General features: G+C 35.6%; 1 protein-coding gene and 1 long non-coding RNA gene across 2 annotated transcripts in view; one reads left to right on the top strand and one right to left on the bottom strand.

Annotated features, from left to right (window-relative positions):
- Nucleotides 1-26,935, top strand: part of Msr-110 (DUF3736 domain-containing protein Msr-110) — a 109,178-nt gene that overhangs the window by 39,842 nt on the left and 42,401 nt on the right. The window contains exon 6 of the mRNA XM_073091291.1: nt 5,728-5,893. Within this exon, the coding sequence (XP_072947392.1) occupies nt 5,728-5,893 (166 nt within the window). The remainder of the gene's footprint in view (nt 1-5,727; nt 5,894-26,935) is intronic.
- On the bottom strand, nt 6,680-9,832 carry LOC140756110 (uncharacterized). Its single transcript, XR_012103872.1, has 2 exons — nt 9,614-9,832; nt 6,680-7,808 (listed from the first exon to the last, which is right to left on the bottom strand). It is a non-coding gene; the product is annotated as an uncharacterized LOC140756110 (long non-coding RNA).

Here is a 26,935-nt window from a genome sequence, read left to right as displayed (position 1 = left end):
CTAAAATCGCACAAGGAAAATCGTTAATCCTGATCCGTGACGATGCTGATGAGGAGAACGGGTAAAATTATTAAAATCATGTATTGTCATCGGTTCTTGATAATTGATCAAAATTTTAAATTAATCGGACCGTTCAAAGTGGGTAAAAATCGAGTCCAAAGATTCCGTTACATACACACATACATACATACATACATACATAGATACAACCCAAGCTAATAAAAGCGTGGTAAAAATAGGTATTTATTACGACTTTCAGAGTGATTATAAAGTCTGTAATAATAATAGTGTGTGCTTATTTATTTGAAGATGGTAGAACCCTTTGTGGTTCGACTCCGGCGGCACCACCGCCACACCTATTTCTACCTAATAACAGCAGTGTTAGGTGCTGCTGTGTTCCGGTTTGAAGGGTGTGGTAAGGGAGAAAGACTTTTCCGAGGCATTCCAGCTTAGTCCTCAGAAGTAGCGGCGCATCTGTGGCCGACCTCAGGTAGGAATATCTAATCCTATCTGGGGTTAATTACAGATGTCCATGGGCGGCAGTAGCCACTTACCATCAGATGGACTGCATGCTCGTCTGCATCTTATATTATAAAAAAAAACATGTTTTATTTTAAATCAAACCCGCCGTCTTTATAGCTAAATTTATTTTGGATTATCACAGAAATAGAGACAATTTTTGAGGAGAAATACCCTTTTAAGTCCGCGATATACGAAGGGGTCGTAAATATAAGAGGGTAGATACAATCACGAGTATAATCGATCATGATAACATTTTCCACCGGCTATCCATTCCAATTTGACGTATCAGTTTCTACGTTATTTTTGTGGGACGAAAAACTTAACTCAATGGTTTAGTAATTTTAACTAATACTATAAATGCGAATGTAAGTTGGTTTCTTTTGTCACTTTAACTCATAGATTAGTAAATATACTTCGCCGCCTTAAAATTGAATAAAGCCACAAACGGCTTATTAGTAAGTTCTTTTTGCACGACTCATGATGCGAAGCATCAGAGAGTGCTTTACGATCGAAAATTTTTTTTCGCTTCATTTTGGCGGCTATTTTTATTATTATAGCCTTGATAGTTCACGGAATCAAGATATTTTGCATACTATTGTCGAGATAATTTAATGGAGATTAATTCCATACTTTTTAAAAAATGATTTACTGCAATAGAATTGGAAAAAACACCAAAATAGTTCAAAAATATTTCCTGTCCGTCATGTGTGAAACCTGAAAACACTGTAACTTGTGAAAAAATCCATCACTTGAGTTAATTTTTTTTTTTAATTCTAATCGACGATTGTAGGTCACTGAATGCGAATGATTAATTAATTCAGTGTCGTTTAATTGCAATTAATAAAAAACGAAAACTACAAGACTGTATAGATATTATGTACATTTATTCCACCAGGGGCGCTTGTGGCAGTACCTTCTTCCTACTACAGCTGTTTTTTCGGCAATTAATTTTGAACAACTTAAGTTTTTTTTTTTTTATTTCATAATTAAATGAGCATTATGAGTCGTGCACTTTTGGATTTTCCAAACTTTTGCACGACTCATGATGCGAAGCATCAGAGAGTGCTTTACGATCGAAAAATTTTTTTCGCTTCATTTTGGCGGCTATTTTTATTATTATAGCCTTGATAGTTCACGGAATCAAGATATTTTGCATACTATTGTCGAGATAATTTAATGGAGATTAATTCCATACTTTTTAAAAATTGATTTACTGCAATAGAATTGGAAAGAAACACCAAAATAGGTCAAAAAATTTCCTGTCCGTCATGTGTGAAACCTGAAAACACTGTAACTTGTGAAAAAATCCATCACTTGAGTTAATTTTTTTTTTTTAATTCTAATCGACGATTGTAGGTCACTGAATGCGAATGATTAATTAATTCAGTGTCGTTTAATTGCAATTAATAAAAAACGAAAACTACAAGACTGTATATCTATAGATATTATGTACATTTATTCCACCAGGGGCGCTTGTGCAGTACCTTCTTCCTACTACAGCTGTTTTTTCGGCAATTAATTTTGAACAACTTAAGTTTTTTTTTTATTTTTTATTTCATAATTAAATGAGCATTATGAGTCGTGCACTTTTGGATTTTCCAAACTTTTTTTTGAATTCTTGACAAATCAAAACATTTTTAGAGAAAATTTACGAATAAATAACGAATACTGCGTAATTTACATAATAAATAAATAATTATTTCAAATATTTTAGGGACATTTTAGCACGGAGACGTGGCAAAACTTTTATACGCAACTATTTCAATTCTCAAAACTGGTTACATTTTCTTGTTAGGAGTGAGTAATCTTTACTAATCTATGCTTTAACTACATAACCGTTTGTTAAAATGTTTGTACTCATGTTATCAGGAGTTCACTAAAAGGACATAGTACCTTATATCCCGAAAAATAACCGTTCCGCCCTCAGAACAGATAGATAAAACATTCTGAGTGAGCAAAGCCGCGAGTAGATTCTAACGCTATTTGAATAAAGTTGGAACTCTTCGTGGTTCGTTTCCAGTGACTCCAATTTCATACCTATTTCCGTATTAATAATGTAATAAATATTTATATACTAAAATTAGTTAGGTAATGTTGTGTTTTGGCTTAGCGGGTATGGTAAAAGAGAGACACTTATATGAGGCATTCCAGCTTAGTCCTCAGGGATAGCGAGGTATTTTTATTTGATCTGAGATACTGACTCTTGTCTTACCTGAAGTTAATTATTATGGATGTCTAGGGCGATAGTAGCATACCATCAGGTGGTCACTTGCCGTTTGCTAATTCTAATATAGGAGTCATATAAATTATAGAAAGCATTATATTATATAATGAAAAGCAGTGATAGCCTAGTGGTTAAGAAACTCGGCCTCTCGATCGAGGGGTCCGAGGTTCAAATCCCAGGCACGCACCTCGGATTTTTCAAAGTTATGTGCGTATTAGAAATTAATTATCACTTGCTAAACGGCGAAGGAAAACATCGTGAGGAAACCTGCATACCTGAGAGATTTATAAAAATCTCAAATGTATGTGAAGTCTACTAATACGCACTTGGTCAGAGCGGTAGACTATGGTCTAATCCTTCTCATTCTAAGAGGAGACCCGTGGCCAGAAGTGGGACAGTAATGGGTTGATGATGATGACTCATATAAATTTGCCTTTCAAAATTCTTTTAATCGCCTTTGAATCAATCACTGCAACTAACCACAGTGAAATTGCATTTGATAATTGGATTTCGAAATCTAGTTCAAGTAACATAAATTGACAGATTTTAGTTACGCGGTTAGTAGTTAGCGCGTTTCGTAGTTACACTACGCAATATTTTTCTATTTTCGTTCAACATTTTTTATTCTTTACAAGTTTTTGCCCGCGGCTTCGCTCGCGTTTAAAAGAAAATAATATGTCATACTAACATACATAAAACTGAAAATTCGTACCTTCATTGGAATACCAGTGGCTCCATCTGGCAAAAATTGGTCGTACCAACTCTGAAACGTTCGTGGGCTCATGGACAACAACTTTACTAAAGATCATCACTTGATGCATAGTTCACGATTCAATCCTTACTAATATCGATTAAAATAATCGATTTTTTGGTCAAAAAGATCGATTCTGCGATTAATCGATCTTAGATCGCCATCCCTAGTTCCCGTGGGATTTCCGGGATAAAAACTATCCTATGTCCTTTCTCGGGTCTCAGACTATCTTTGTACAAAATTTCATTAAAATCGGTTCAGTGGTTTAGGCGTGAAGAAGAGACAACCAGACAGATAGACAGAATTACTTTCGGATTTAAAATATTAGTAAGGTTTGTCCAAATCAAAAGTTGTGCTACAAAAGGCGGACTTAATGCTAAAAGCAGTTACACAAAGACATTACACACAACACATTACACATACACAACACAACACAATCAAGTCGTTACAATCATCATTTTATATTTTGAATAAAGAAGAGAACTTATTTTTCAGTCTTTAAATACAGAATCTTTCATGTTTACTATAAGCTAAAAAGTAGCAATATTAAATGTTTAAATTTAATTAGTACGTTGAAATTTCCGTCAGATATAATTTATTTATTTATTTATTTTTATAATCCTTACATCTAACATTACAGGTTCATAGCCTAATTCGTTAGTGTAGTTACATAATAATAATAATTAATACAATAATCATTAATCAAAGATATCAATAATACTAATGTCAGGATTACAATAAATTTATATAATATTATTTTGTCAAAATAATAATAACTTAACATTACTTAACATTGTAAGCAAAAATTTACTTCAAATAAACGCAGTAATTTGGTAATGTAAGTTTGAAATACAGTGTGTAAAGGTATGCGATGTCTACAGCAGCTGTTTTGAATTGCAAAACGCCTTCATCACGGCAAAACATCGTTAAATTTCTGGCTCCTCTCCGTTACTTTTATGCATTAAACATTTACAGGAATACTAAATTAGGATTTGTAGACATAATGGAATACTTATTTTGGTATTTTCCGGATTATAGTTAGGGTTGCAAGTGATGTAAGTTTGAAATACAGCGTGTAGGGGTATGTGATATCTACAGCAGCTGTTTTGAATTGCAAAACGCCTTCATCACGGCAAAGCATCGTTAAATTGCCCGGTCCTCTCCGTTACTTTTATGCATTAAACATTAACACGAAAACTATATTAGGATTTGTAGATCATAATGGAATACTTATTTTGGTATTTTCTGTATAATAATATGGGATACAAGTGACGTAAGTTTGAAATACAGCGTGTAAAGGTATGCGATGTCTACAGCAGCTGTTTTGAATTGCAAAACGCCTTCATCACAGCAAAGCATCGTTAAATTGCCCGGTCCTCTTCGTTACTTTTATACATTAAACATTTACACGAATACTAAATTAGGATTTGTAGAGCATAATGGATTACTTATTTTCGTATTTTCTGGATTATAATTAGGGTTGCAAGTGACGTAAGTTTGAACAGCGTGTAAAGGTTTGTGATATTTACAGCAGCTATTTTGAATTGCAAAACGCCTTCATCACGGCAAAGAATCGTTAAATTGCCTGGTTCTCTCCGTTACTTTTATGCATTAAACATTTACACGAATATTAAATTCAGATTTGTAGAGCTTAGTGAAGGAATGCTTATTTTGTTTTCTTCTGGATAAAAATTAGGAATGCAAGTTCATGTTGTGACCAATATAAATATGGATACTTTTATCGAATATTTAATATCGGTCGATATATATCTTAATACCCACAAAATCATAATTTTCAACATCAATAATACTTAGGATTTCGTACCCAAAGGGTAAAAACGGAACATTGTAACAGAATATTACAATTTTAAATAATTATGTATTATAAATTTTATAAATTTTTACTTTTATTTTATTGCAAAAAAACGTTTATAAAAAGATTTTTTTTAACGTTTTTAAAATATTATTTGAATGGAAATAACCAAACATATCTTAAGTTCTTAACCAAATGTACCCCTTTTGGTTACGGTTACCGACATCTATAAAGTTCCTGGTCAAGACGAGATGCTATATGATTTTAGATAAAATTATCGCGGAATTGACCACCCCCGCCCTTTCGCAGTGACCACGATCCATGCAACTGGGTCGAAATATCGCCAATAAAAAACGCATATCGTGAGTACCCGTTACATAATAAAAAGAAGAGATGCTAATGAGACGATGTCCACAGGGCGATGCCGTTCCCCGAGCCGCAGTCCCAAGTGTTCGCGTTCCCGCTAGCTGGTCCAGTCCGCCTGCCGCTGCGGCCGCAGCCCGAGCGCCCAGCACCACCCGCGCCTGAAGGCAGGATGCCGCCCTTCGCGCCCATGCATCGCCCAGCACCCTACCCCCTGCCGGTAAGTCATAACTATTATTGCTCTTATAAGACATAGGGCAAATTAGTGATCAGGAATCAAATTCAGGTCGACCACAAGTACGTTGTACCTCTGATAGAACTTTAATCCTATCTGGTGTAGTATATTATATCGCTAATTTCTGTCAAGTGATAACTATTTCGCTATTTGTTACTGATCCCAAAGCACAGATGTCCTACCTAATGTTTATCAGAAATTTGTTGTAGCTTTTTTATATGGATAAGTTGGAATATATTACATGATCAAACGAACTTCCAAGTGAAGTTCGATCAGTATTATATGAGTCACTTTATTCGAAGATATAGATGTAAATATTATATGTATGGATCATACATATAAAAGTTAACAAGTAGTCCTTTTATTGTTCAGGCAATAATCCGCACGCTTTAGATAGTAAAGTATCGATATGTAAATTTTTAATCAAAAAAACACGTCACTTCACTATAGTCACTTCCCTACGTACCCCACTTTGGTCTCATTTTAAGTCATTTTTTAGAGATCTTTTTTTTTTTTTTTTTATAAATAGGCAAAACCGTTGGGTTTGGGAAGGGTGGGAGCTCTATATCTTCGAATAAAGTGACTCATATAATACTGATCGAACTTCACTTGGAAGTTCGTTTGATCATGTATTATTATTTCGTCACTTTATTCGAAGATATAGATGTAAATATTATATGTATGGATCATACATATAAAAGTTAACAAGTAGATGTTTAGAGGTAGGTTTTGCCGAAATATATTATTCCGCGCTGGAAGTAAAAGGTCAAATAGATATAAAAATCAGATTTAATAACCATAATAACTAACTTAAGTGCATTAATTTTAGTGGTATTATATATATATAATTCGTACTATAATTTTACATTTGTCCAGCAGAACAGTTAAGGCGGTTCTTGGAAACATACTGCTCTCGCAAATTGATCATTGTTTACTATTTGTCTATTGTAAAATTTAGCAAATGTATCAGACGTTGCGGACCAGCCCGCGGCTTTCCTGATCACATCAAGTGAGACTCCCGCGCGACCGGCGGCGGAAGTGGCGGCGTGACGCGCACTGTGTGCGCCGAACGTCGCCACGTCCACACCACATTCTGCAAGCACTCGCTTGACCCACCGAGAGATCGTCTGACTGGTCGCCGCTCTGTGAGGTGGTCTCCACGTCAACAATAGATTATCTACATTATTCAAGTCCGACCTTAACTGTTCCGTACGAGATAGGTAATCTTTGATTGCAGTGGCAGGACAGATATCCCAATATCTATAAAATAAGGAAGAATCAGTAATGGCTGTTCCCGTCCTGCAGCTGATGTTTTTATTACGTCAGAAATCACAATTTTAATATCATTGCAACTTACATGGATGTTTTTAATCTTTATTAAAGATATCGTTTGAGCTCTATGAGCAGTACACAGAACTAACAACATAGTAAGTTTCTTTGTTAATTTTTCAATAGATATTTCATTATGAGGTTTCCATTCAGCAATATGATTTAATACTACTTGAGGGTCCCATGTGCCAATGTATTTGGGAAGAGAAGGCTTTAATTTGTAAATTCCTTTAAAAAATCTTCTGATTAGATTATTATTTTGAAAATCACTATCAAATAATAAGGTTAAAGCAGATCTGTGGCTATTAAGTGAACCATATGCCGCACCTTTATTAAAAAGATTCGTAAGGAAAGAAAGTATTATAGACTCCTTACGTGTATTATAAGGGTCTAAGTTCAAATCATTACAAAATTTCCACCATAATTTATACGTGCCGTTATACTGTTGCATGGTACTTTGTGCAACTGAAGACAAAATTATGTCTAATGCTACTTCGGGAGTGCCTTTCCTCAGGAAAGCTTCCCGGAGAGCCTCGCGACACCCAGGATAAATTTGAATTGCTGTCTTCTCCTGAAAGAGAAATTTAAAAGATGTTCATTAGCGTCCAAATAGACAATTTTTGAAGTGCACATATCTCTTAATACTGGGTACCAAGGCTGAGAAGGCCAGTACGGAAATACTAATAAGCCTTCTGCTTCGTCTGCTTTAATCTTATGAAGGCATTTTAAAATTAACGAGAAAGGCGGGAAAGCATAAAAGAAATAGGGTTTCCAACTTATAGTAAAAGCATCAACTGTAAAAGAATCCGGGTCTTGCTTCCATGAAACATATCTGTCACACTTGGCATTGGCGCGAGAAGCGAATAGATCTATATCAGGTTTTCCTAAATTACGTGTAATATAAAGAAATGCTGTTTTTGAGATCTCTAGTTCTGTATCTATATTTTTGTTACGTGATTCCTGGTCTGCTTCCACGTTTTCTTTGGTATTTATATATGATGCATATAACCATAGTCTCCTCTTCTCGCACCATTGCCAAATGTTTCTTGTGATTTCATTTAAATGGGGGAATTGAATTCCTCCCATACGATTTACATAACTAATAGCAGTGGTGTTGTCACACCTTAACAAAATTGCGCAATCAAATTTGTTCCGAGCAAACGTCTTTAAACTAAGGTATGCTGCTTTGAGTTCTAAATAATTTATATGGAATTCAACCTCTTCTGGTTTCCATTTCCCGCCAGTGCGTACGTTATTGCAAAATGCACCCCAACCCTGCCTTGACGCATCTGAGAAAATTTCTAAAACAAATTCTGGTTTTTCAATTTTATTTCGTAATATATAAATATTTTTAGCCCACCAAAGTAAATCTGGTAAAATATTACTTGAAGGTGTAAATTTTGCGTTGTAATTGTTATGATGTTGAACTAAAGCTAAATGTTTTTCGCGTTCTAATAATTTTGTATACATCCAGCTGTAACCCACAGCAGGACATGCTGCTGTAAGCACTCCAATCAAATGTGAAAATTCTCGGATTGTACATCGAGGCAGACTGAGATATTGGTGTACAAGATAATAAATATTATTCTGTTTTTCTAATGGCAATTCTATAGACATTTCTAAAGAGTTAAAAACAAACCCCAGATATTTGCATTTAGTTTTAGGATATAAATTACTTTTTTCGTAATTAATAACAAAGCCCAAACATTCTAATAGTTTTCTCGTTTCTGTAACATTCGTTTGACATTCTGTAAAATCTAGTCCCAAACACAAAATTTCATCTAAATAAACAACTGATTTAAAACCCTGGCTTCTCAAATGAGCTACAACAATTTTCATAATTTTTGTAAATGTTCTAGGGGCCGTAGAAAGGCCATAAGGCATAGCTTTAAATTCGTATGTTACGTTTTGGAATTGAAATCGTAAGAATTTCTTATCATTTGACTTAATTGGTACTAATAAATACGATTCTTTTAAATCTATTGTTGCCATGAAAGACCCTTTCGATATAAGCATAGCGGCTGTCCTATAATCTTCCATTTTAAAATGCTCCTTCTCAACGAATTTATTGAGATTTTTTAAATTTAGTATAAGTCGAGAATCTCCGTTAGGTTTTGGTGCCAAAAATATATCAGATATATACTGATCTCGAGATGGTTCGCAAATGGATATAGCCTCTAGGTCCAGTAATTTTTTAATAGCATTACACATTTGTATTTTTTCTTTTAATGAACATTTACGACAACTACTGTTACTTTTTCTTACTTTTTTACTAAAAGGAATGCAATAACCATCTCGAATCCAATTTAAAACTACCCTATTATTAGTTATATTACGCCAACAGTTATAAAAATATTTTAATCTCCCGGCATGTACCTCTATGTCCGAGGACCTGCACGCGGAGGTCTGTTCCAAATTCTGGTTGGAGTGAAGTTGCTCTGGGACATCGGGGGCCTCTGGGTCTTCCTGGGCCCTCCTCGCCCCCCCCTGTTCGCCGAGCGAGAAGAGCCTTTCACGTTTCCCTGCGTCCTTGTCGAGCGAGATGAAGATGGACCCGGGTTATTTTTTAACTCGGGTTTCTTAATCTGAGAGCCCTGTTTCTCAATAGCTTTCGAAGCTTTGATTTTTTTCGGGAAGATCACTACCGAAAAGCATCTCATCTCTTTCACTCTCCTGGATTAGGTTTAGAAAAGATTTTTCCAGACCTTGTGTTAATGACTTCGTTCTAGTTTGGGTCTCCAACGCGTGTAAGTCTGACAGGATCCTACAAGCATCTGACAGAAATTTGATTGCTTGTACTTTATTATCACTCGTTAACAGTAAAGACATAGCTCTGTTTATAGCTGTAAGGCCTACCCCTAATTGTTGTTGAGAGCACTCAATCTTCTTATCCCGAGCGCGAGCAAATTCAGACACTGCTGCAGCTATTTCTGGATTTAATCGAGGCGCTCTGAACAGTTTGCAATTTTGGGGCGTCGCATAATCTAAAAAGATTTTTTCTTTTAAGTCTTTATCTAAGAGGCCCTTCTTAAGAATCGGGGCCCACCTGAGGGCTAAGTCAGGGTGGATATCTGCCCCATAAATCACCTGTTCAGGTACGAGGTCTCCCAAGGCTGTTAATACTTCAGGATCCAAAGAAGGCAACACCTCCTGAGTCGCAGCTTCATCCTGGTTCCCATTTTGAACCAATAGTGGGGCTTCCCCACAGACATTATTTGGATTTTGCACATTGTTGTAAGACTCAACGTTATTGGTGTTGTTATCTAAAAGCAAGCGATTGTATTTGTGAATAAAGGAAGGCCATTTGGTTGTTGGATTAATTGTATAAAAGCAAAATTTTTATGCCCAAAAACGGATATATTATGTTAACTGGTTAACTCATAGTTAACTCTGTTATCATATTTGTACCCATTGGTTAACTCGCGGTTAACTCTGGGGCCAAGAAAGCTTTTTGGTTAACTCGCGGTTAACTCCAAAGCGATTTCCGTATATTTATTCTACGATATAAGACGTGTACAATTTCTTGCAACCATATTACAAAATTGTAAATTTATGTGGGTACTTAAGAAATAAAATTCTCTTACCAGATATATCTTCAACATCTGACGAGTCCGAGTAAACAATAATCCTATTCCGACGTTTCACGTTCTTATTTTGTAATTTTTGTATTTTCCTTTTATAAAAACTGATTTTATCTTCCGCGCTTCGTTTCGGCATCGTAAAACAGGAACGCGTGCGTTCTGTTGCCCGCACAGAAAAAGAATGACTTAAAATGAGACCAAAGTGGGGTACGTAGGGAAGTGACTATAGTGAAGTGACGTGTTTTTTTGATTAAAAATTTACATATCGATACTTTACTATCTAAAGCGTGCGGATTATTGCCTGAACAATAAAAGGACTACTTGTTAACTTTTATATGTATGATCCATACATATAATATTTACATCTATATCTTCGAATAAAGTGACGAAATAATAAATGAATATATTGGAATATATCTGGAATATACGAGTATCTGACTATTCGAAAAGGAAATTTATGCATAGGGTGCCGCGACTTTCGTGGTTGTCATTAAGAGACCAGGTATTTAAATCGGAACACAGAAAATAATTCTAAATTAGCTAATTTGATATTCACAAGGCCAGGATTGAAATCGAAACCCCTGATATAACGGTACTTTTACGACTACTCACAACTGTTTAGATATTAGGTTTAAAGAATCTTTCTTGCTCATAAGACATATTACTTTGGTCACTTAAAATGAGAAATTTACAATAAATTAATAATAACGTATGGTAATGCTCGGTACGTATGTGTTTTGAAATCTATGTAGGTGTTTGTGTATATCGATGCATGCATATGTTCGTGTGTGTTTCTGCGCATATGTGTATGCGTGTGTCTGAATGTGTGTGTGTAATTTTTATGTATGCGTTCTTGACATAGTATTACATATTTATGTATTTGTGATTTTAGTGTATTAGATTAGAGTTACATATGCATCTGATGGATTATATCAACACTTCAAGTACATAAGAATTGTGCTTTAATCTATGAAATAAAAAACTTATAATCAACATAATGTACGAGGGCGGACTGGTTTTATGTTCTTTAAGGCATAATCACTGTTGTATGTATTATATGAACTGTATTCAAGTTGTTGTTGTTGATTACTCTTATGGCTTCATCAATTTTACTATATTCCTAATAGTCTCCTGATATTTTGTAGCTAGACCGTGAATAGACTATTTATTTCATAAAATACTTTATGGCTTGCTTTGTTCTGTTCGAAACTTATTATTGTTTTTGGGAAATGAGAAATTTGATATTGAATTGTTTGGCTTCCTTATATATTTCGATTAGACAGATAATAGAATTATCAAATATATATGAATATCTAAAAAAACGATTCTTTACTTTGATCTAACAGTTATTATTAACCAACTAGATTGTCGCCTGTCAAATATTGAAATTGGAGAGTGCTTATTAGCAATTAGAAATTGACAAATTTCGACCTTTGTCAGGCAAAACATTGGATAGATTGACAATGAATAATGGACGTTATTAATAATCAATATTGCTTGTTAATATTAATAGTTTCAACTGGTCAGACAGAAGAGACATTTGTCGTAGATAAGGTACTCTTTGTTATATGTAAAAAAAAGTTTTTTTATTTATAAATTTGTTTTTACGATTCTGCATATTATTATTATATGATAACTAGCTGACTCGGCAAACGTTGTGTTCCCATATAAATAAAAAAATGTTAAGGGTGAACAACCCTTATCAATGAGGGGTATGAAAAATAGACAGTAGCCGATTCTCAGACCCACTGAATATGCATATAAAATTTGGTGAAAATCGGTAAAGCCGTTTCGGAGGGGTACGGTAACTACACATTGTGACACGAGAATTTTATATATAAGATGATCAGATTTCGGCCATTGTTCGAATATTATAGAGATTAATAGATAATACAAAACATACAAAGGCGACCTTGCTTTTGCTTTCTGGCTTGCGACTTAGAAATATTAAACTTACCTACTTTGAAAATTATTTTTTTTAGTAACCGAATACCGACAAACACAGTCCGGTATCGAAGTAAATATTTAACAATAATAAATGAAAGATGGCCTTGTTACACTTCTCTTATAGGTAGTTGATACTATAGCGGCCTTAAAGTATAATATTGTGGCGTAATCACGGTGTACACGCTAATTACGTCATCAGTTTTAAGTTTCAACATAATTATACATTTGACCCTAACCGAAAAATGTTTTAAGCAATTGTTAATGTTGATTACAATTGTTGTAAGTGACGCTTATTATTAGGTATATAATTATTTGTTATAAAGATAATGCCGATTATGCTATGTTAGGTAGCCTGTAGGTTTTTAGGGTTCCGTACGTCCAAAGGACAATATTACTAAGCCTCTGCTACCTGTCCGTCTGAGACAGGTTACTGTTTCTTGATCTGTAATAGATAGATACAAATTATTCTACAGCGTGTAGTTTTGCTGCTATAACAGCAAATATTAAAAACATAACCCTTACTTGGCAGTCGGGTAGAAACAAAAAAAGTGAAATTTAGGGGTCTCTCGTACAAAAAAGCCGGTAGTTTACGGCGTTTTTGTATGTATATCCATGTATACCTGTAGTTGGTATTATAATGTATAATAAAATTCCTTATGCGAGTTCGTCTCGCTCTTGACAAATTTTTAGAATACACTTTTATCCTAGCCTATTTGTATCACTTGATAATAATAAACATGGTATATGAAAAGTAATAAATAAATATACCACATTTATTCCATGCAAAATTTGGCGAAATATAAAAATACTCCTCGCTCCTTCACGAATAACCTGAAGTTATCCCACGAGTTCCAACCGTAATGGAATGTAATCCTGAATTCCGAGGTCTTGGGCTCTCCGAGATAAAGCTTAATGTCACTACAATCTTCAAATATCATACAGTATAAACGTTTCATAAATACTTAGTGCATTTTACTACGTAATGGTATGTATAAACAGGGCCGGATTTAAGGGAGGGCAACCGGGACAGCCGCCCCGGGGCCTCCACAAAAGAGGCCCCTCTTTTGTGGAGGCCACACAATAGAGACGTCGGATTTTTTTTAAATTCCGACTAGTATACACTAGTAAAAAATATATATATCTTTTCCTTTGATATTTTTCTCGCTGTTTTACCTTTATCTACAGTACTTTGTACAAACAAGAATACTAGAAGAATCTACCTGCGTTTCACAATAAAATATTTATTGAAAAACTTAACTGAAAAAATGGATCATTTTATTCGGAAAATAATTTGGGGCCCGGGGGCCTCTACTCCCTTTGTTTTGTTTTGTTTGTTGCCCCAAGGCCTCTAAACTTCTAAATCCGGCCCTGGGTATAAATAAGAATACCGTTTGGGTTTCGCCGAGTTTTTATACGAAATATTTCTTGGTGTCAATTAGCTGCGCGTGATATTTACAACGCATTTAGTATCGATACCAAATATGATATCAGTAGTATAATATTTCTCGGAAGCATTATTACTGTTATTATTTTTTGATTGCCTTAATATTTTACCCATAATAACATTCACTCTGTAAAAAAATTAAGTGTCTATCTATTACGACTCAAGACATAAGCCTTATGACAACGGGAAACACATCAGAGGCTATTGATACGGAACCCTGAAAACTCCTTATTTATTTCAAAAAAGTACCAATAAAAGTAGCAGTTACAAAGATGTTTTTAAATAAAACAATAAAATCAAAACTAGTTTTCATATTTTGGTATCGTGCAAGCAGTTATGACCATGAAACAGTAATTTCGACGTTATAAACAGATTTTCAATTTTATTTGCGTCTAGTTTCTAGACAGATATAGATCTAGGTACTGACTGAAACGACTCCATTATTTTTGGATACTAAATTAGATTGAAACACGATTCGATCATCAATAACGTATGTTTTGCTTATCGAAAATGCTTTTTCTCTGTAGCCACATTATAATTACGCTGGCGTTTTACAGTTCAATTATGCTGTGTTCACACGAAATTGTACTGCACGTTTTATGCAGGATGAATTTTATTAAATAAACAGTGCCGTGCATTGTACAGTTGTGTTCATACCTTTCTACTGCTAACAACGTACACCGCTAAATTACCTAGATCGAATACTCACCGAATTTGAAGTTTACTCGAAGTCGAATACTCACCGAATTCTCTTAAACTTTAAAATATTGAATTTGCGCTTTGTGAGACAGTTTCGCAATGTTACGCATTTTCTTCATTATCAACAATAAATACTTTCAAATTGTTGACGTTATACTCGTACATATGAAGTCGATTGTATTTACAAGAATGATTAAATTTACCGAGTGTAGGTACAGTTAGCAAATTGTGCGTTTTAAATCGAATACCATCAAAAACGTGCAGTAAAACGTTAACCCGGCCTGAGAGTTCATTTACATAAGTAGATTGTAAGTTGGTAGATATAATAGTATTTTCCTATAAAAAGTAAATTAACGTATTTATCTCTATCGAAAACGACTGAGTAGACACGAAGTGTGGCTGTCAAAATATCGTACAGAAAAACTTGGTCTGTACCCTTACCAATCAACGCCCCTAGCGGATTATATCATAACTTGGAAATTGTATGGGCTAATAAGGAAACAAATACCAAAACAGTCATATTTGTGAAAACGTAAAAACTTATGGTAAGGGTACTGAGCCGCGTTCAAAGTTTACAGATGTAAACGGACCTTTAAACAGTATACGACATATAAACGTGCAGTAAAATACTGTGTGGACCAAGCCTTATAACTTTTCGATTCGCAGCACATAATAAGTATTTTACAAAAATCAGGGTCTGAGCCGCGTTAAAAGTTTACAGATGTAAACAGAGCCTTAAACAAAATACGACTTATAAACGTGCCGTAAAAAACCGTCTGAACCCAGCCTTATAATTTTTCGATTCGCACCACATAATAAGTATTTTACAAAAATCAGGGTCGATCGGTCGTTGCCCTCCACTGGTTTCTGGACCCTGAATGCACATGGCTTATGCAATAACGATCCGGTTTTGGCCAGCGTTTACCCATTTTTTGTGCTCTCTTTAAATATCCTTCGTGTTCGGCGCCTGCGGAAATAATTAATTATTATTACGTACAGTATGTACGAGTATGTGTATGTACCTAGGTATTAACCGCTAGTATTAATTTTTCGTTTATATTTTTGTTTTGGCCTAAACATGTGGCAGAGAGATCCCTTTCCCCAGTGGGATAGTAATGGCTTCATGACATAAGACTACAATAATGTAACAATATCTCGATTGTACAAGATCGTCCTGAACTTGTGTCGCTCGATACATCCTGCTCTGTGGCCTATGTGTCTGCATCTAGACCTTCCGTAACTTTTCCACATCTGGAAGCGGCTAAAATAAAGTGCGTATAGAAGTCGGATTACTGAATTATACAATATAAATTAACCGTGAAGATAATGATATGTTACTAACATATTGGTTATGGAGTTTTTCAAACTTCGGTTTTAGCTAATAATACCGCAATATTCTTTGTTAATAGTTATAAAATGTACATATACCTATTTTTATATGCGTCACTCTTGAGGACTAAGGTGCTCGCCTCATAAGGAGTCAGCCGGCATCGGTAGGTATATCACTTCCACCGAAATGCAAGAACTGCTTCACGCCGAAATTGGTGTGTCGATGAAACTCCAGTCAGACCACATTAATTCTACAACCTTTCAAATATAGCTACATTTATTATATAGATGTTATGAGATTAAGGATTATTAAGCTTCGGAGAAAAAGATCTCAATACTGCCGATAAAAGAAAACCATCCGAATCGTCTAAAAATAAAATATAACGTACATATAACGTACATATTAAACGCGGATAGGATTAAAACGCTCTTCGTTTTTTGAACGGCTTATTACCCGTAGATGAGTAAAATACATAGATAGATCACTGAAAACAAGAAAGTGTAACAAGTTTTGAGATTTGAAATTGTTGCGTATATAAAGTTTTACCACGTCTCCGTGCTAAAATGTCCCTAAAATGTTAGAAACAATGATTTACTTATTACGTAAATTGCGTAGTATTAGTTATTTATACGTACATTTTCTCTAAATATGTTTTTTATTTGTCAAGAAATCAAAAAATAACTGACAAATCAGCCTTTTGTGTTTTCATCCAATTTCAAGACGGTGAAGTATCTTTTTGTTTTACTTATCAAAGTTATTAACGAATGAATTCATTAAAAACCAGAAACTCGTACGAAGGTAGAGGTCACTGCGGACCCTGGCCGTGTACACGTAACTGTGCTGACTGGTACCTGTAACGCTGGTTAGGATTGCCCTTATACAGACCCACGGTAATACGAGTACAATCGTTTTGCGAGCCAAGGTGCGAATAACGAATTTGTTAACATAGTATGCTTTATAATTGATGTAGAGCTTTTGGAAAAATCTTTGTAATCTAACACATTTAAAAAAAAAAAAATTGGTACGTTTAGATATTTGTAAAAAAATCATATGGGACCAGGATGGAGATTTTCTAATTAAACAAAACAATAGATAACAAAGTATAAATTATAGAATTACTATACTTCATGTTATGAATATACTAGTTAATACACGGCGCCGGTTATTATAAATAATAAATATTGTATTAAATATTAATTTACTATCTATCACACTGCTATTTTAGATGGCTTACTTTATTTATTACATTCTATTAAATGTAGTATATCAAATTAGTTTAATAGTCACAATAGTAAATCAAATCAAATCGTTTTTATTCAAAATAGGTTCTTTACAGAGCACTTTTTGAATGTCAATACAACTACCACCACTTCACAAGGTGTTTCGTTATGGAGAAGAAGTAGTAGACAGAAATTGTCAAATATCGATCTTTGCTAAGCAAAGCGGATAGATTGACTGTTAATAACGGACATATGTCATTCAGTAACACAGTTGCAGCCAGTTTAATCGTATATTGACCAATATTTGACTTGTCGGATTACAGGGTCCCCGGCTTAGGCAGGGGTCGGATTACCATGGACGTACTGTTTTACATATAAACTTTTTAAATTGTACCCTTGACAATATCTGACAAGAACCTTGTGTTGTTTTAAGTTTACAACTGCGCCTATCACCAATTTGAATATGTAGTAAAAAGTTTGACCTAAAAAGGGACACACTTATTTTTTGTTATTTCACGTATTCGTATTGCTGTGAAAAAAAGTAGAGCGCTGTCTTGTTAATAATATCGCTCATAATTTGAAATAATTGTTTTTTACTGTTAAGTTAAAGTTAAATAAACAGTTTATTGTTAGAGTTCAACATCAATAAAAGATAAACACAATCAAATTTATGTATACTAATATTATAAAGAGGAAAACTTTGTTATTTGTTTGATTGTAATGAATAGGCTCAAAAACGACTGGACCGATTTAAATAATTCTTTCACCATTCGAAAGCTACTTCCACGAGTAACATAGGCTATATTCTATATGAAATAAATTTGATAAATAGATTTTGAGGCGGTACAAAGTTTGCCGGGTCAGCTAATTAATAATAATATCGCTCATAGTTTGAAAGAGCTGTTTTTACTGTTAAGTTAAAGTTAAATAAACAGTTTATCTCTAACAAGAATTCAACATCAATAAAAGATAAACACAATCAAATTTATATTTAATATTTGAAGGTTGTAGAATCCTTTATGTTTGAACTCCGGCGGCACCACCACTACACCTATTTCTGCTTAATAGTAGCATAGTTCAGTGGTAAGCGCTGCTGTCTTCTGGTTTGAACGGTTGCAGTAAGGGAGACATACTTTTCCGAGGCGTTCCAGCTTAGTCCTCAGGGGTAGCGGCGCATCTGTGGCCGACCTCAGGTAGGAATATCAATTCGATCTGGGGTTGATTACAGATGATAATGGGCGGCAATAGCCACTTACCATCAGGTGGACTGCATATTCGCCTGCTGCTCCTATATAAATCCTTTAATAAATATTTAGAGCGCACAATATTTTCTCGCGCTATAAATATACATTTTTGTTTACGTAAACGCGCCACAACCAAAAATCTTAAGTACCAGTTATTAAGAAAAAGAACGGACTGTTTAAAAATATCTTAAATTCTGTCAAGCCGATTGGGCCGTAGGGCGTGTCAAAGTATGAGGAAAATAAACGTACGAAAATACATACGCTCGAAAAACATGACGCCTGTCAGGTAAAAATCAGTAATTTATAAGTTAGTAGAGGTTTCTTTTTTTTTTTATAACATAGGAGCAGCAGACGGGTATGCAGTCCACCTGATGGTAAGTGGCTACTGCCGCCCATGGACATCTGTAATCAGCCCCAGATAGGATTAGATATTCCTATCTGAGGTCGGCCACAAATGCGCCGCTACCCCTGAGGACTAAGCTGGAACGCCTCGAAAAAGTATGTCTCCTGGTAATACTAGTCGTACTAAATAAATGCATCTTAATAGCAAATAATTATACTTAAACTAACCCTAACTACCCGGCAAACGTTGTGTTGCCATATAAATAAAAAAATGTTAAGGGTGAACAACCCTTATCACTTAGGGGTATGAAAAATAGATCGTAGCCGATTCTCAGACCTACTGAATGTGCTTATAAAATTTGGTGAAAATCGGTAAAGCCGTTTCGGAGGAGCACTGTAAAACATTGTGACACGAGAATTTTATTTATAAGATTGAGAGATTTTCTATGCAATACTAAATTACAATTCTAGTATTGAAAACGTCGTGTAAGTTCTTACAAGCTTGCAACTGACGAGTGGGATGGAGCTAGAGCAGTAAGAAGTAAATATTTCATTAGGAGAGTGGTATTTGTGACCCGAGACTTGGAAGTTGGAACGCTCTACATCAACGACAGCCCGACACGTTTCGTAGAGTTCGCTACTAAAGACGTGTATAGACTGGCGCTACCAAGATTTGTACTATGTTATCTCAGAAAATATACAGCCAAACAAAGAACCTCTTCCTCTACGAAGTCGGTTAAAAACATATTATATGTGTTCAGAAGGTGGTAGAACCCTTTGTGGTTCGACTCCGGCGGCACCACCGCCACACCTATTTCTACCTAATAACAGCAGTGTTAGGCGCTGCTGTGTTCCGGTTTGAAGGGTGTGGTAAGGGAGACTGACTTTTCTGAGACGTTCCAGCTTAGTCCTCAGGGGTAGCGGCGCATCTGTGGCCGACCTTAGGTAGGAATATCTAATCCTATCTGGGGTTTATTACAGATGTTCATGGGCGGCAGTAGCCACTTACCATCAGGTGGAGTGCATGCTCGTCTGCTACTCATATATTATAAAAAAAAATGTGTACGCGTGTAAAGTTATGCTACTTTGGCGTAATTAATATTATTTTATGTATTAAGAGAAATTTCAATCGAGCAAACATTAGTCAAAAGTAAATAGCACGAAATAAATTGTGTTACACCGATGCTCCGTGTTTTTACCTCACGCTAAAATATCCTTGCCTTTTTTCGAACGAACCCATATAAAGTATAACTTTAGACAAACAAAAACGTGCTTGGGAAACTTTTTTGCATGGCTTCGAACCTGCCTTAACAAATATTGCAGTATATAAAGGGACGGTTACTAGCCGGGTTTATTTAATTTAAGTTCAGTGTTTTCTATGAAATGCGTTTCAAGAGTTCGATTTGAGTAAGTTTTTAAGTGATTGGGCAAGCCTTACGTCCATTACCGGGCACCGGTCTCTCCCCACAACTCTACCTCGAATATTTTCAAACTGCCTGTAAAGTCTACAACGAGGTTGACCGACTGATAGCCTATGGTAACTATCGGGAGTGACGGCCGGATACTTCAAATTTTAGACCTAGCGGTCACCTATCCAAATTGCGACTGCGCCAGACGTTGTTTATTTTAGATCTGGAAATCATGGGTCTATATTCAATGTTTAGGTGATTACGAGTGCAATATTACCGGTAATTTATGGGAGATTTTGGGTATTTTCTCATACTCCTGTTATGTAACAAAATGCAATGTTTCATGTAACAGGTACAATATGAAATACCTCGGGATTTGTAACCGCGTTAACGCCATTCGGCCGAAAACGCATTTGCAGCAGGTTTTAAAGCAATTAGGCTTTGTACGCATGGTTGGACTGTTGGCAAATGGATTATGTGAGCTTTTAAGCTGAATTCCTGCTTCATAAATGTAAGCCCACTCCATAATATTAGTAGCAGTGTTAATATAGATCTTTTGATTTGATGAGTACTTTTAGGGTTTAAGACAGAGACTTTAAATTTTCATAGAATATGTATGTATAATGGTGGCCGTTATAACAATAAATACTAATAATAAAAATATCTTCAAAATAAATGGATGTTGTCATATAAAGAACCGCTATGTTTCGCTTTTTTCGCTTTATGTATTGAACCGTAATAAAAAGATAGTTTAATTTTTTTAAAGATTAAACTATCTATTATGGCTAACTGATTATTATGGCTATAATAACGAATGCTAAAAACAAAAAAAAAAAACAAATGATAATTTCGTGGTAGAACCCTTCGTCTCCGTGATCGACTTACACTTGGCCAATTATTTAATTTTTGCAATCGGATTACAAACCTAATACCAGGTACATTTTCTGTACTTTCAGTACATTTTCATCATCATCATCATCATCAACCCATTACTGTCCCACTGCTGGGCACGGGTCTCCTCTCAGAATGAGAAGGATTAGGCCATAGTCCACCGCGCTGGCCAAGTGCGTATTGGTAGACTTCACATACCTTTAAGATTTTTTATAAATCTCTCAGGTATGCAGGTTTCCTCACGATGTTTTCCTTCACCGTTTAAGCAAGTGATAATTAATTTCTAATACGCACATAAATTTGAAAATCAGAGGTGCGTGCCTGGGATTTGAACCTCGGACCCCTCGATCGAGAGGCCGCGTTTCTTAACCACTAGGCTAGTAGTACATTTTAGTACTTTAAAAGTGGCACTTGGCAACGGTTAAAGCCAATGTAACAAACTAATAAGCCCGTGCCGGTCCCGTTCTGTGATTTGCCTCGTAGCGTCTTAGTAACGAGATCACGTACGAAGCGGGCCGCTCGCACGATATTTTGGCCGATGTTTTTTATTGCTTTCCACTCGCCACTAACGGAGCCTTTGATCCGCTAGTATTAGTGCTTAGTCACACGTACCAACTACACTACACGACACGACAACGGTATGTAGTGGTTAAGTGTAGCTTCGCTGTCGCTTAGGAGAAATATCACATGCGTCAATAGTGAAAGAAAACATTAGGAGAAAACATAAGAATTAGAGTTCTTTAAAACAATGTTCTCAAAGGTCTGGGAACACCTAGTGTAAATTATTAATTGTGCGAATTATTCGCATTTGGTCAGCGTGGTAGACCATGGCCTGAACCTCTCACTCTATCACCATTGCTCAACAGTGGGACAATATTGTTTTAATGACAGCATCCCTGAAGCTTCTTGTAGCTGTGCTGTGGCAATTAAAACTTATCCTTGCGATAGATAGGCCAGGCTCTCATATGCAGTGTCGCTTGTAGTTGCGTTGTGAATGCGATTTAGTCAGTATGGTATACTTTTAATTTAAACGGCCAAATGTGGCCCATGTGAAGTATTAATAAAAAAAAAAAAAAAGCGACGAATTGATAACCTCTCTTCTTTGGGAAGTCGGTTAAAAATCGTACAAACGTGCCAAACGCTGTCGCTGTGGTGTGGTTATCGTACGTGTGAATAGGGACTTATTGCCGGATTGATATAGCTCAATAGTTCATTACGTCTTATAAAAAGTTGATGTGATTAGAGTAATTCCGATGTATACTTGCTGTAACGAACGTCTTCGAATAAACATTTTGGTATTTTAGTCGGTGCTTCATGATTTTTACTATGAGAAACATATTGAAAATATATTAAGTCTGAATTATTAAAAAGAGTAAATGCAGATGTTGATTTTTTTTTCTTGTGGCGACCTCCCGCTACTCGTCAAAAGATGACGCCACGAGTATTCTGAATCACGCTATCGAAGTTTTCTAAATATCTGGCATATATACAAGCTCCGACCTGAGACAGTGGGAGCACGGCCGCTCCCCGGGCATGATCACCTAGCACGGCGGGAGATCTCCCTTTGCCAAATTCTCTTTATTTCATAAAGGAGTTTGTGACCATGCCACTCCTGTAAAGACATCATGTTGATTTTTTATAATATAGGAATATCTGACGAGCATGCAGTACACCTGATGGTATTGTAATCAACCCCAGTTAGGATTAGGTATATTACCTAAGGTCCGCCACAGATGCGCCGCTACCACTAACTAAGCAGGAACCTTCGAACCAAAACATAGAAGCGCCGAACACTGCTGTTTTAGGCAGAAATTGGTGTGGCGGTGGTGCCGCTGGAGTCGAAACACAAAGGGTTCTACCGCGTTCTACCTACTTAAATTGAGTCATTGTGTGATGTTGATTACACATTAATAGTCATAATAGAGAATATTATGAGACGAAGATATATTATTGCTATTTATTTTTAATATCATTGTAATAGCAATAATGATCTTTTGTTAGGCAATATTTCCACTTTGCCTCTTATATTTATTCAGCGAAAATTCTTAGTATTTCTTAGTCTAAATATATAAGTACAAAATAATTAAGTATAAGGCGTAAAATAAGATATTGTTCTCAGTAAAGTTCTTCTAAAAAATTGTACAAAATTAATTCAGTCATTGATTTTTCGGACATTGAGAAATTATAAAAAATGCATTATTGATTTTCCTGTCTAAGCGTTTAGCATGTAAGCTGAATATTTTTTTGTTATTTGTAACTCCCAGACAGGAAATTTTATTCATGTGTATAAATTATTATCAATTCATAATGTGTGACTCATGATTTCCTTGTAGCAACGATGTAATTTTGCATACTTATAAATAGAAAGTAAATAATGTACAGTATATAGTGTAATGTATGTACAGTATAATAACATAGAGCAGTGATGGTTTTATCATTTGAATTTCGGTCTCACGATGTTCCAGGGTTCAAATTCTAGATAAAAACAGATTTTTGAAGTAACGTGTGTATTCAAAATTAATAATGATCACGTGCTTTACGACGAAGGAAAATAACGCGAGGATACTTACAAGACATACATGCCAGAGAGATTTTTCATTCTCAAGGCATGTGAGGTCTACCAATCCCCTTTTGATTATTTTATAAGACCACCACTTTTCTGAAGGTCTACTTTCTACTTCTACTTTCTACACTCACAGCCCCACACTAGGATTCCCTGTGTCGTGGGTGCCATGGACACACACATACATAAATACACAAACACCCAGACCCAGAATCAGAAATCTAAATTCATCATTTAGATATCTGTCTGGCCGGGAATCGAACCCGGGACCCTTTGCGCGTCAGACCGGTATGGTGGCCGCTCCGCCACGCGGGTCGTCAAAAAAAACAAAAAAGGTACACTCATGCACAGCAGTCGGACAGTAATACATTCATAATGAGTGATGAAATAACATACGGCAGTAATATAATTCCCACAGATGCACAATAGTTACTTTACAAGTAAATGACGCCTTACGTAAAGTAAAGATTAATACGAGTATTCACGTGATTGATTTAAATAAACCCGTAAACGAGATGATTAAGATTCGGAAAATTATATTGACAAGTATACATAAATATACATAGATTAACATTAAGCAAAGAAAAACGTATGGCTTTATTGTTTATAGTAATATATAAACAGTTAAATACTGTAGTTATTGAGATAAATGTAGACTTAGAAAATATTGATTTATGATTCTTAAATATTGATATAATGTACTCTACGTCGTCGCATATCCATAAACAATTTATTTTATTTATTTACTTTTTTATTTTAGACGAAGTCCATTAAACGTTACTATGTTCTTACAATGTATACAAGTAACAACGAATTAAATAAAATTACACACAATTACAAATTAAATGACATTCATTACATTTGTGGTTCGACTCCGGCGGAATCACCGCCACACCTATTTCTGCCTAATAACAACAGTGATAAGTGGTGCTGTGTTCTGGTCTGAAGGGAGACATACTTTGCTGAGGCGATACTCAGGGGTAGCGGCGCATCTGTGGCCGACCTCAGGTAGGAATCTAATCCTATCTGGAGTTAATTACAGATGGGCGGCAGTAGCCACTTATCATAAGGTGGAATGTATTCTCGTCTGCTACTCCTATATTATAAAAAAAACCAACATCATAAGCATCATCAGTTAGTCAGTCAATTGTCGCGGCGAGTCGTGGCCTATCTTTAGCGATTATGGTGGTCTGTGTTTAGTTAACTTTCGATCATGTATGTGCTCACTGTCGTTCGTTTGTGCATGTATGTTTTAACTACACGAAAGCCGCATTTCCGAAATACTTAGATATGCCGCGTTAGTTTTGCAAATATTAATAAGTTATTATCTATACTAATATTATAACGAGGGAATCTTTGTTTGTTTGTTTGTTTGTTTGATTGTAATGAATAGGCTCAAAAACTACTGGACCGATTTAAAAAATTCTTTTACCATTCGAAAGCTACGTTATCCACGAGTAACATAGGCTATATTTTATATGAAATATATTTGATAAATAGATTTTGAGGCGGTACAAAGTTTGCCGGGTCAGCTAGTGACGTATAAAAGAAAACAGTGCGGTTAGCCCAATCCGTTTATATAATTAAATATTTGTACAGTCGGCTCTTGTCCTGGATATACAGAAAGTTAGCACAGTTGGTTATCCGAGTAACGGTACATGTACGGAGACAATGAGGCTGGAGATGTCAGTGGGCCACGAGGTACTCATATTCAGACAGATAACTGTATTTGACACTGATTTTCTCTTGTTGCTTTGATTTGACGGATAATGAATCTTCCAAATCAGGCATGGGCAACCTTTTTAAAGCTTTTGAAGTAGACGAGAGCCATATATTTAGATAAAGAATAAACGGTTTGTCACAAGCATTATCGAATTTATTCGGAATAATATAGATAAAGAGAAGAAATCAATGTGAAATTTGAGCTTGAAATTAAGAAACAAAATAGTCTGCCTTTGGGTTAAAGTTACTTAGTCGATAGATGACACGCCACTCACGGTTTTTTAGATAGAATTTTATTTTATTTTATTTTTATTGGTTCCACGGATCGGATTCCAAGTCGTCGCGAGCCGTATCCGCGGGCCGTAGATTACACATTTATGTTCTAAACCAGTGGTTATCAACCGCTTGCCAACACGGGCCACATACTCGTGCTATTACGAGGTATTACGATTACATGAGGTAATGGCATGTTGCATTCGGAAGTAGTGTCTGAAATTTCACGGTTAAAGAAAGTTTATCAAGAATAAGCATAGCGGGCCACATGCGGCCCGCGGATCGCGGTTGACGACCGCTGTTCTATATCATTACCGCTAATGAAGATTTGTAACAAGACACGTTATATGAATAATAATTACGTTATAAGTTGTGTGGGTTGTCAGCCAGTCTGCTATTTACCTTAGAATATTATACGAAGTGGCTTTATTGCGCGTGATTTGTAAAACGTCTGGAGTCTTCGGAAGTTTTTTGCTTAGAAACCACAAGACACTCATTTGTGTTATGTAATGTGACTAAAAAAACAGCTTTTTATGAATCAAGTCGATATTGATGTTATGTGTTAGGTGATTCATCCTGTCTGTTATAACTACTCGTACAATACTTCGTTTATTAATTTCAAAACATTTGGTTATAGATGAAATATATTCAACACGTCTCCTTTGTCTCCGGGTGCAGTATTTTCTGTCATTGTGGCCTTTGCCCATATACAAGTAAAAAAATCCTTAAATAGTTTTATACATTTTCTGTTGTTTTTCTTTTTTTTTTTTTTTTATAATATAAGAGTAGCAGACGAGCATGCAGTCCACCTGATGGTAAGTGGCTACTGCCGCCCATGGACATCTGTAATCAACCCCAGATAGGATTAGATATTCCTACCTGAGGTCGGCCACAGATGCGCCGCTACCCCTGAGGACTAAGCTGGAACGCCTCGGAAAAGTCTGTCTCCCTTACCACACCCTTCAAACCGGAACACAGCAGCGCTTAACACTGCTGTTATTAGGTAGAAATAGGTGTGGCGGTGGTGCCGCCG

The sequence above is a fragment of the Epargyreus clarus genome, unplaced genomic scaffold, assembly GCF_041222505.1.
Source record: "Epargyreus clarus isolate Ecla_fem2 unplaced genomic scaffold, WU_Ecla_fem_2.2 ptg000034l, whole genome shotgun sequence".
In the NCBI taxonomy this organism is placed as follows: domain Eukaryota; kingdom Metazoa; phylum Arthropoda; class Insecta; order Lepidoptera; family Hesperiidae; genus Epargyreus; species Epargyreus clarus.
This window is presented reverse-complemented; position numbering and strand designations above follow the sequence as displayed.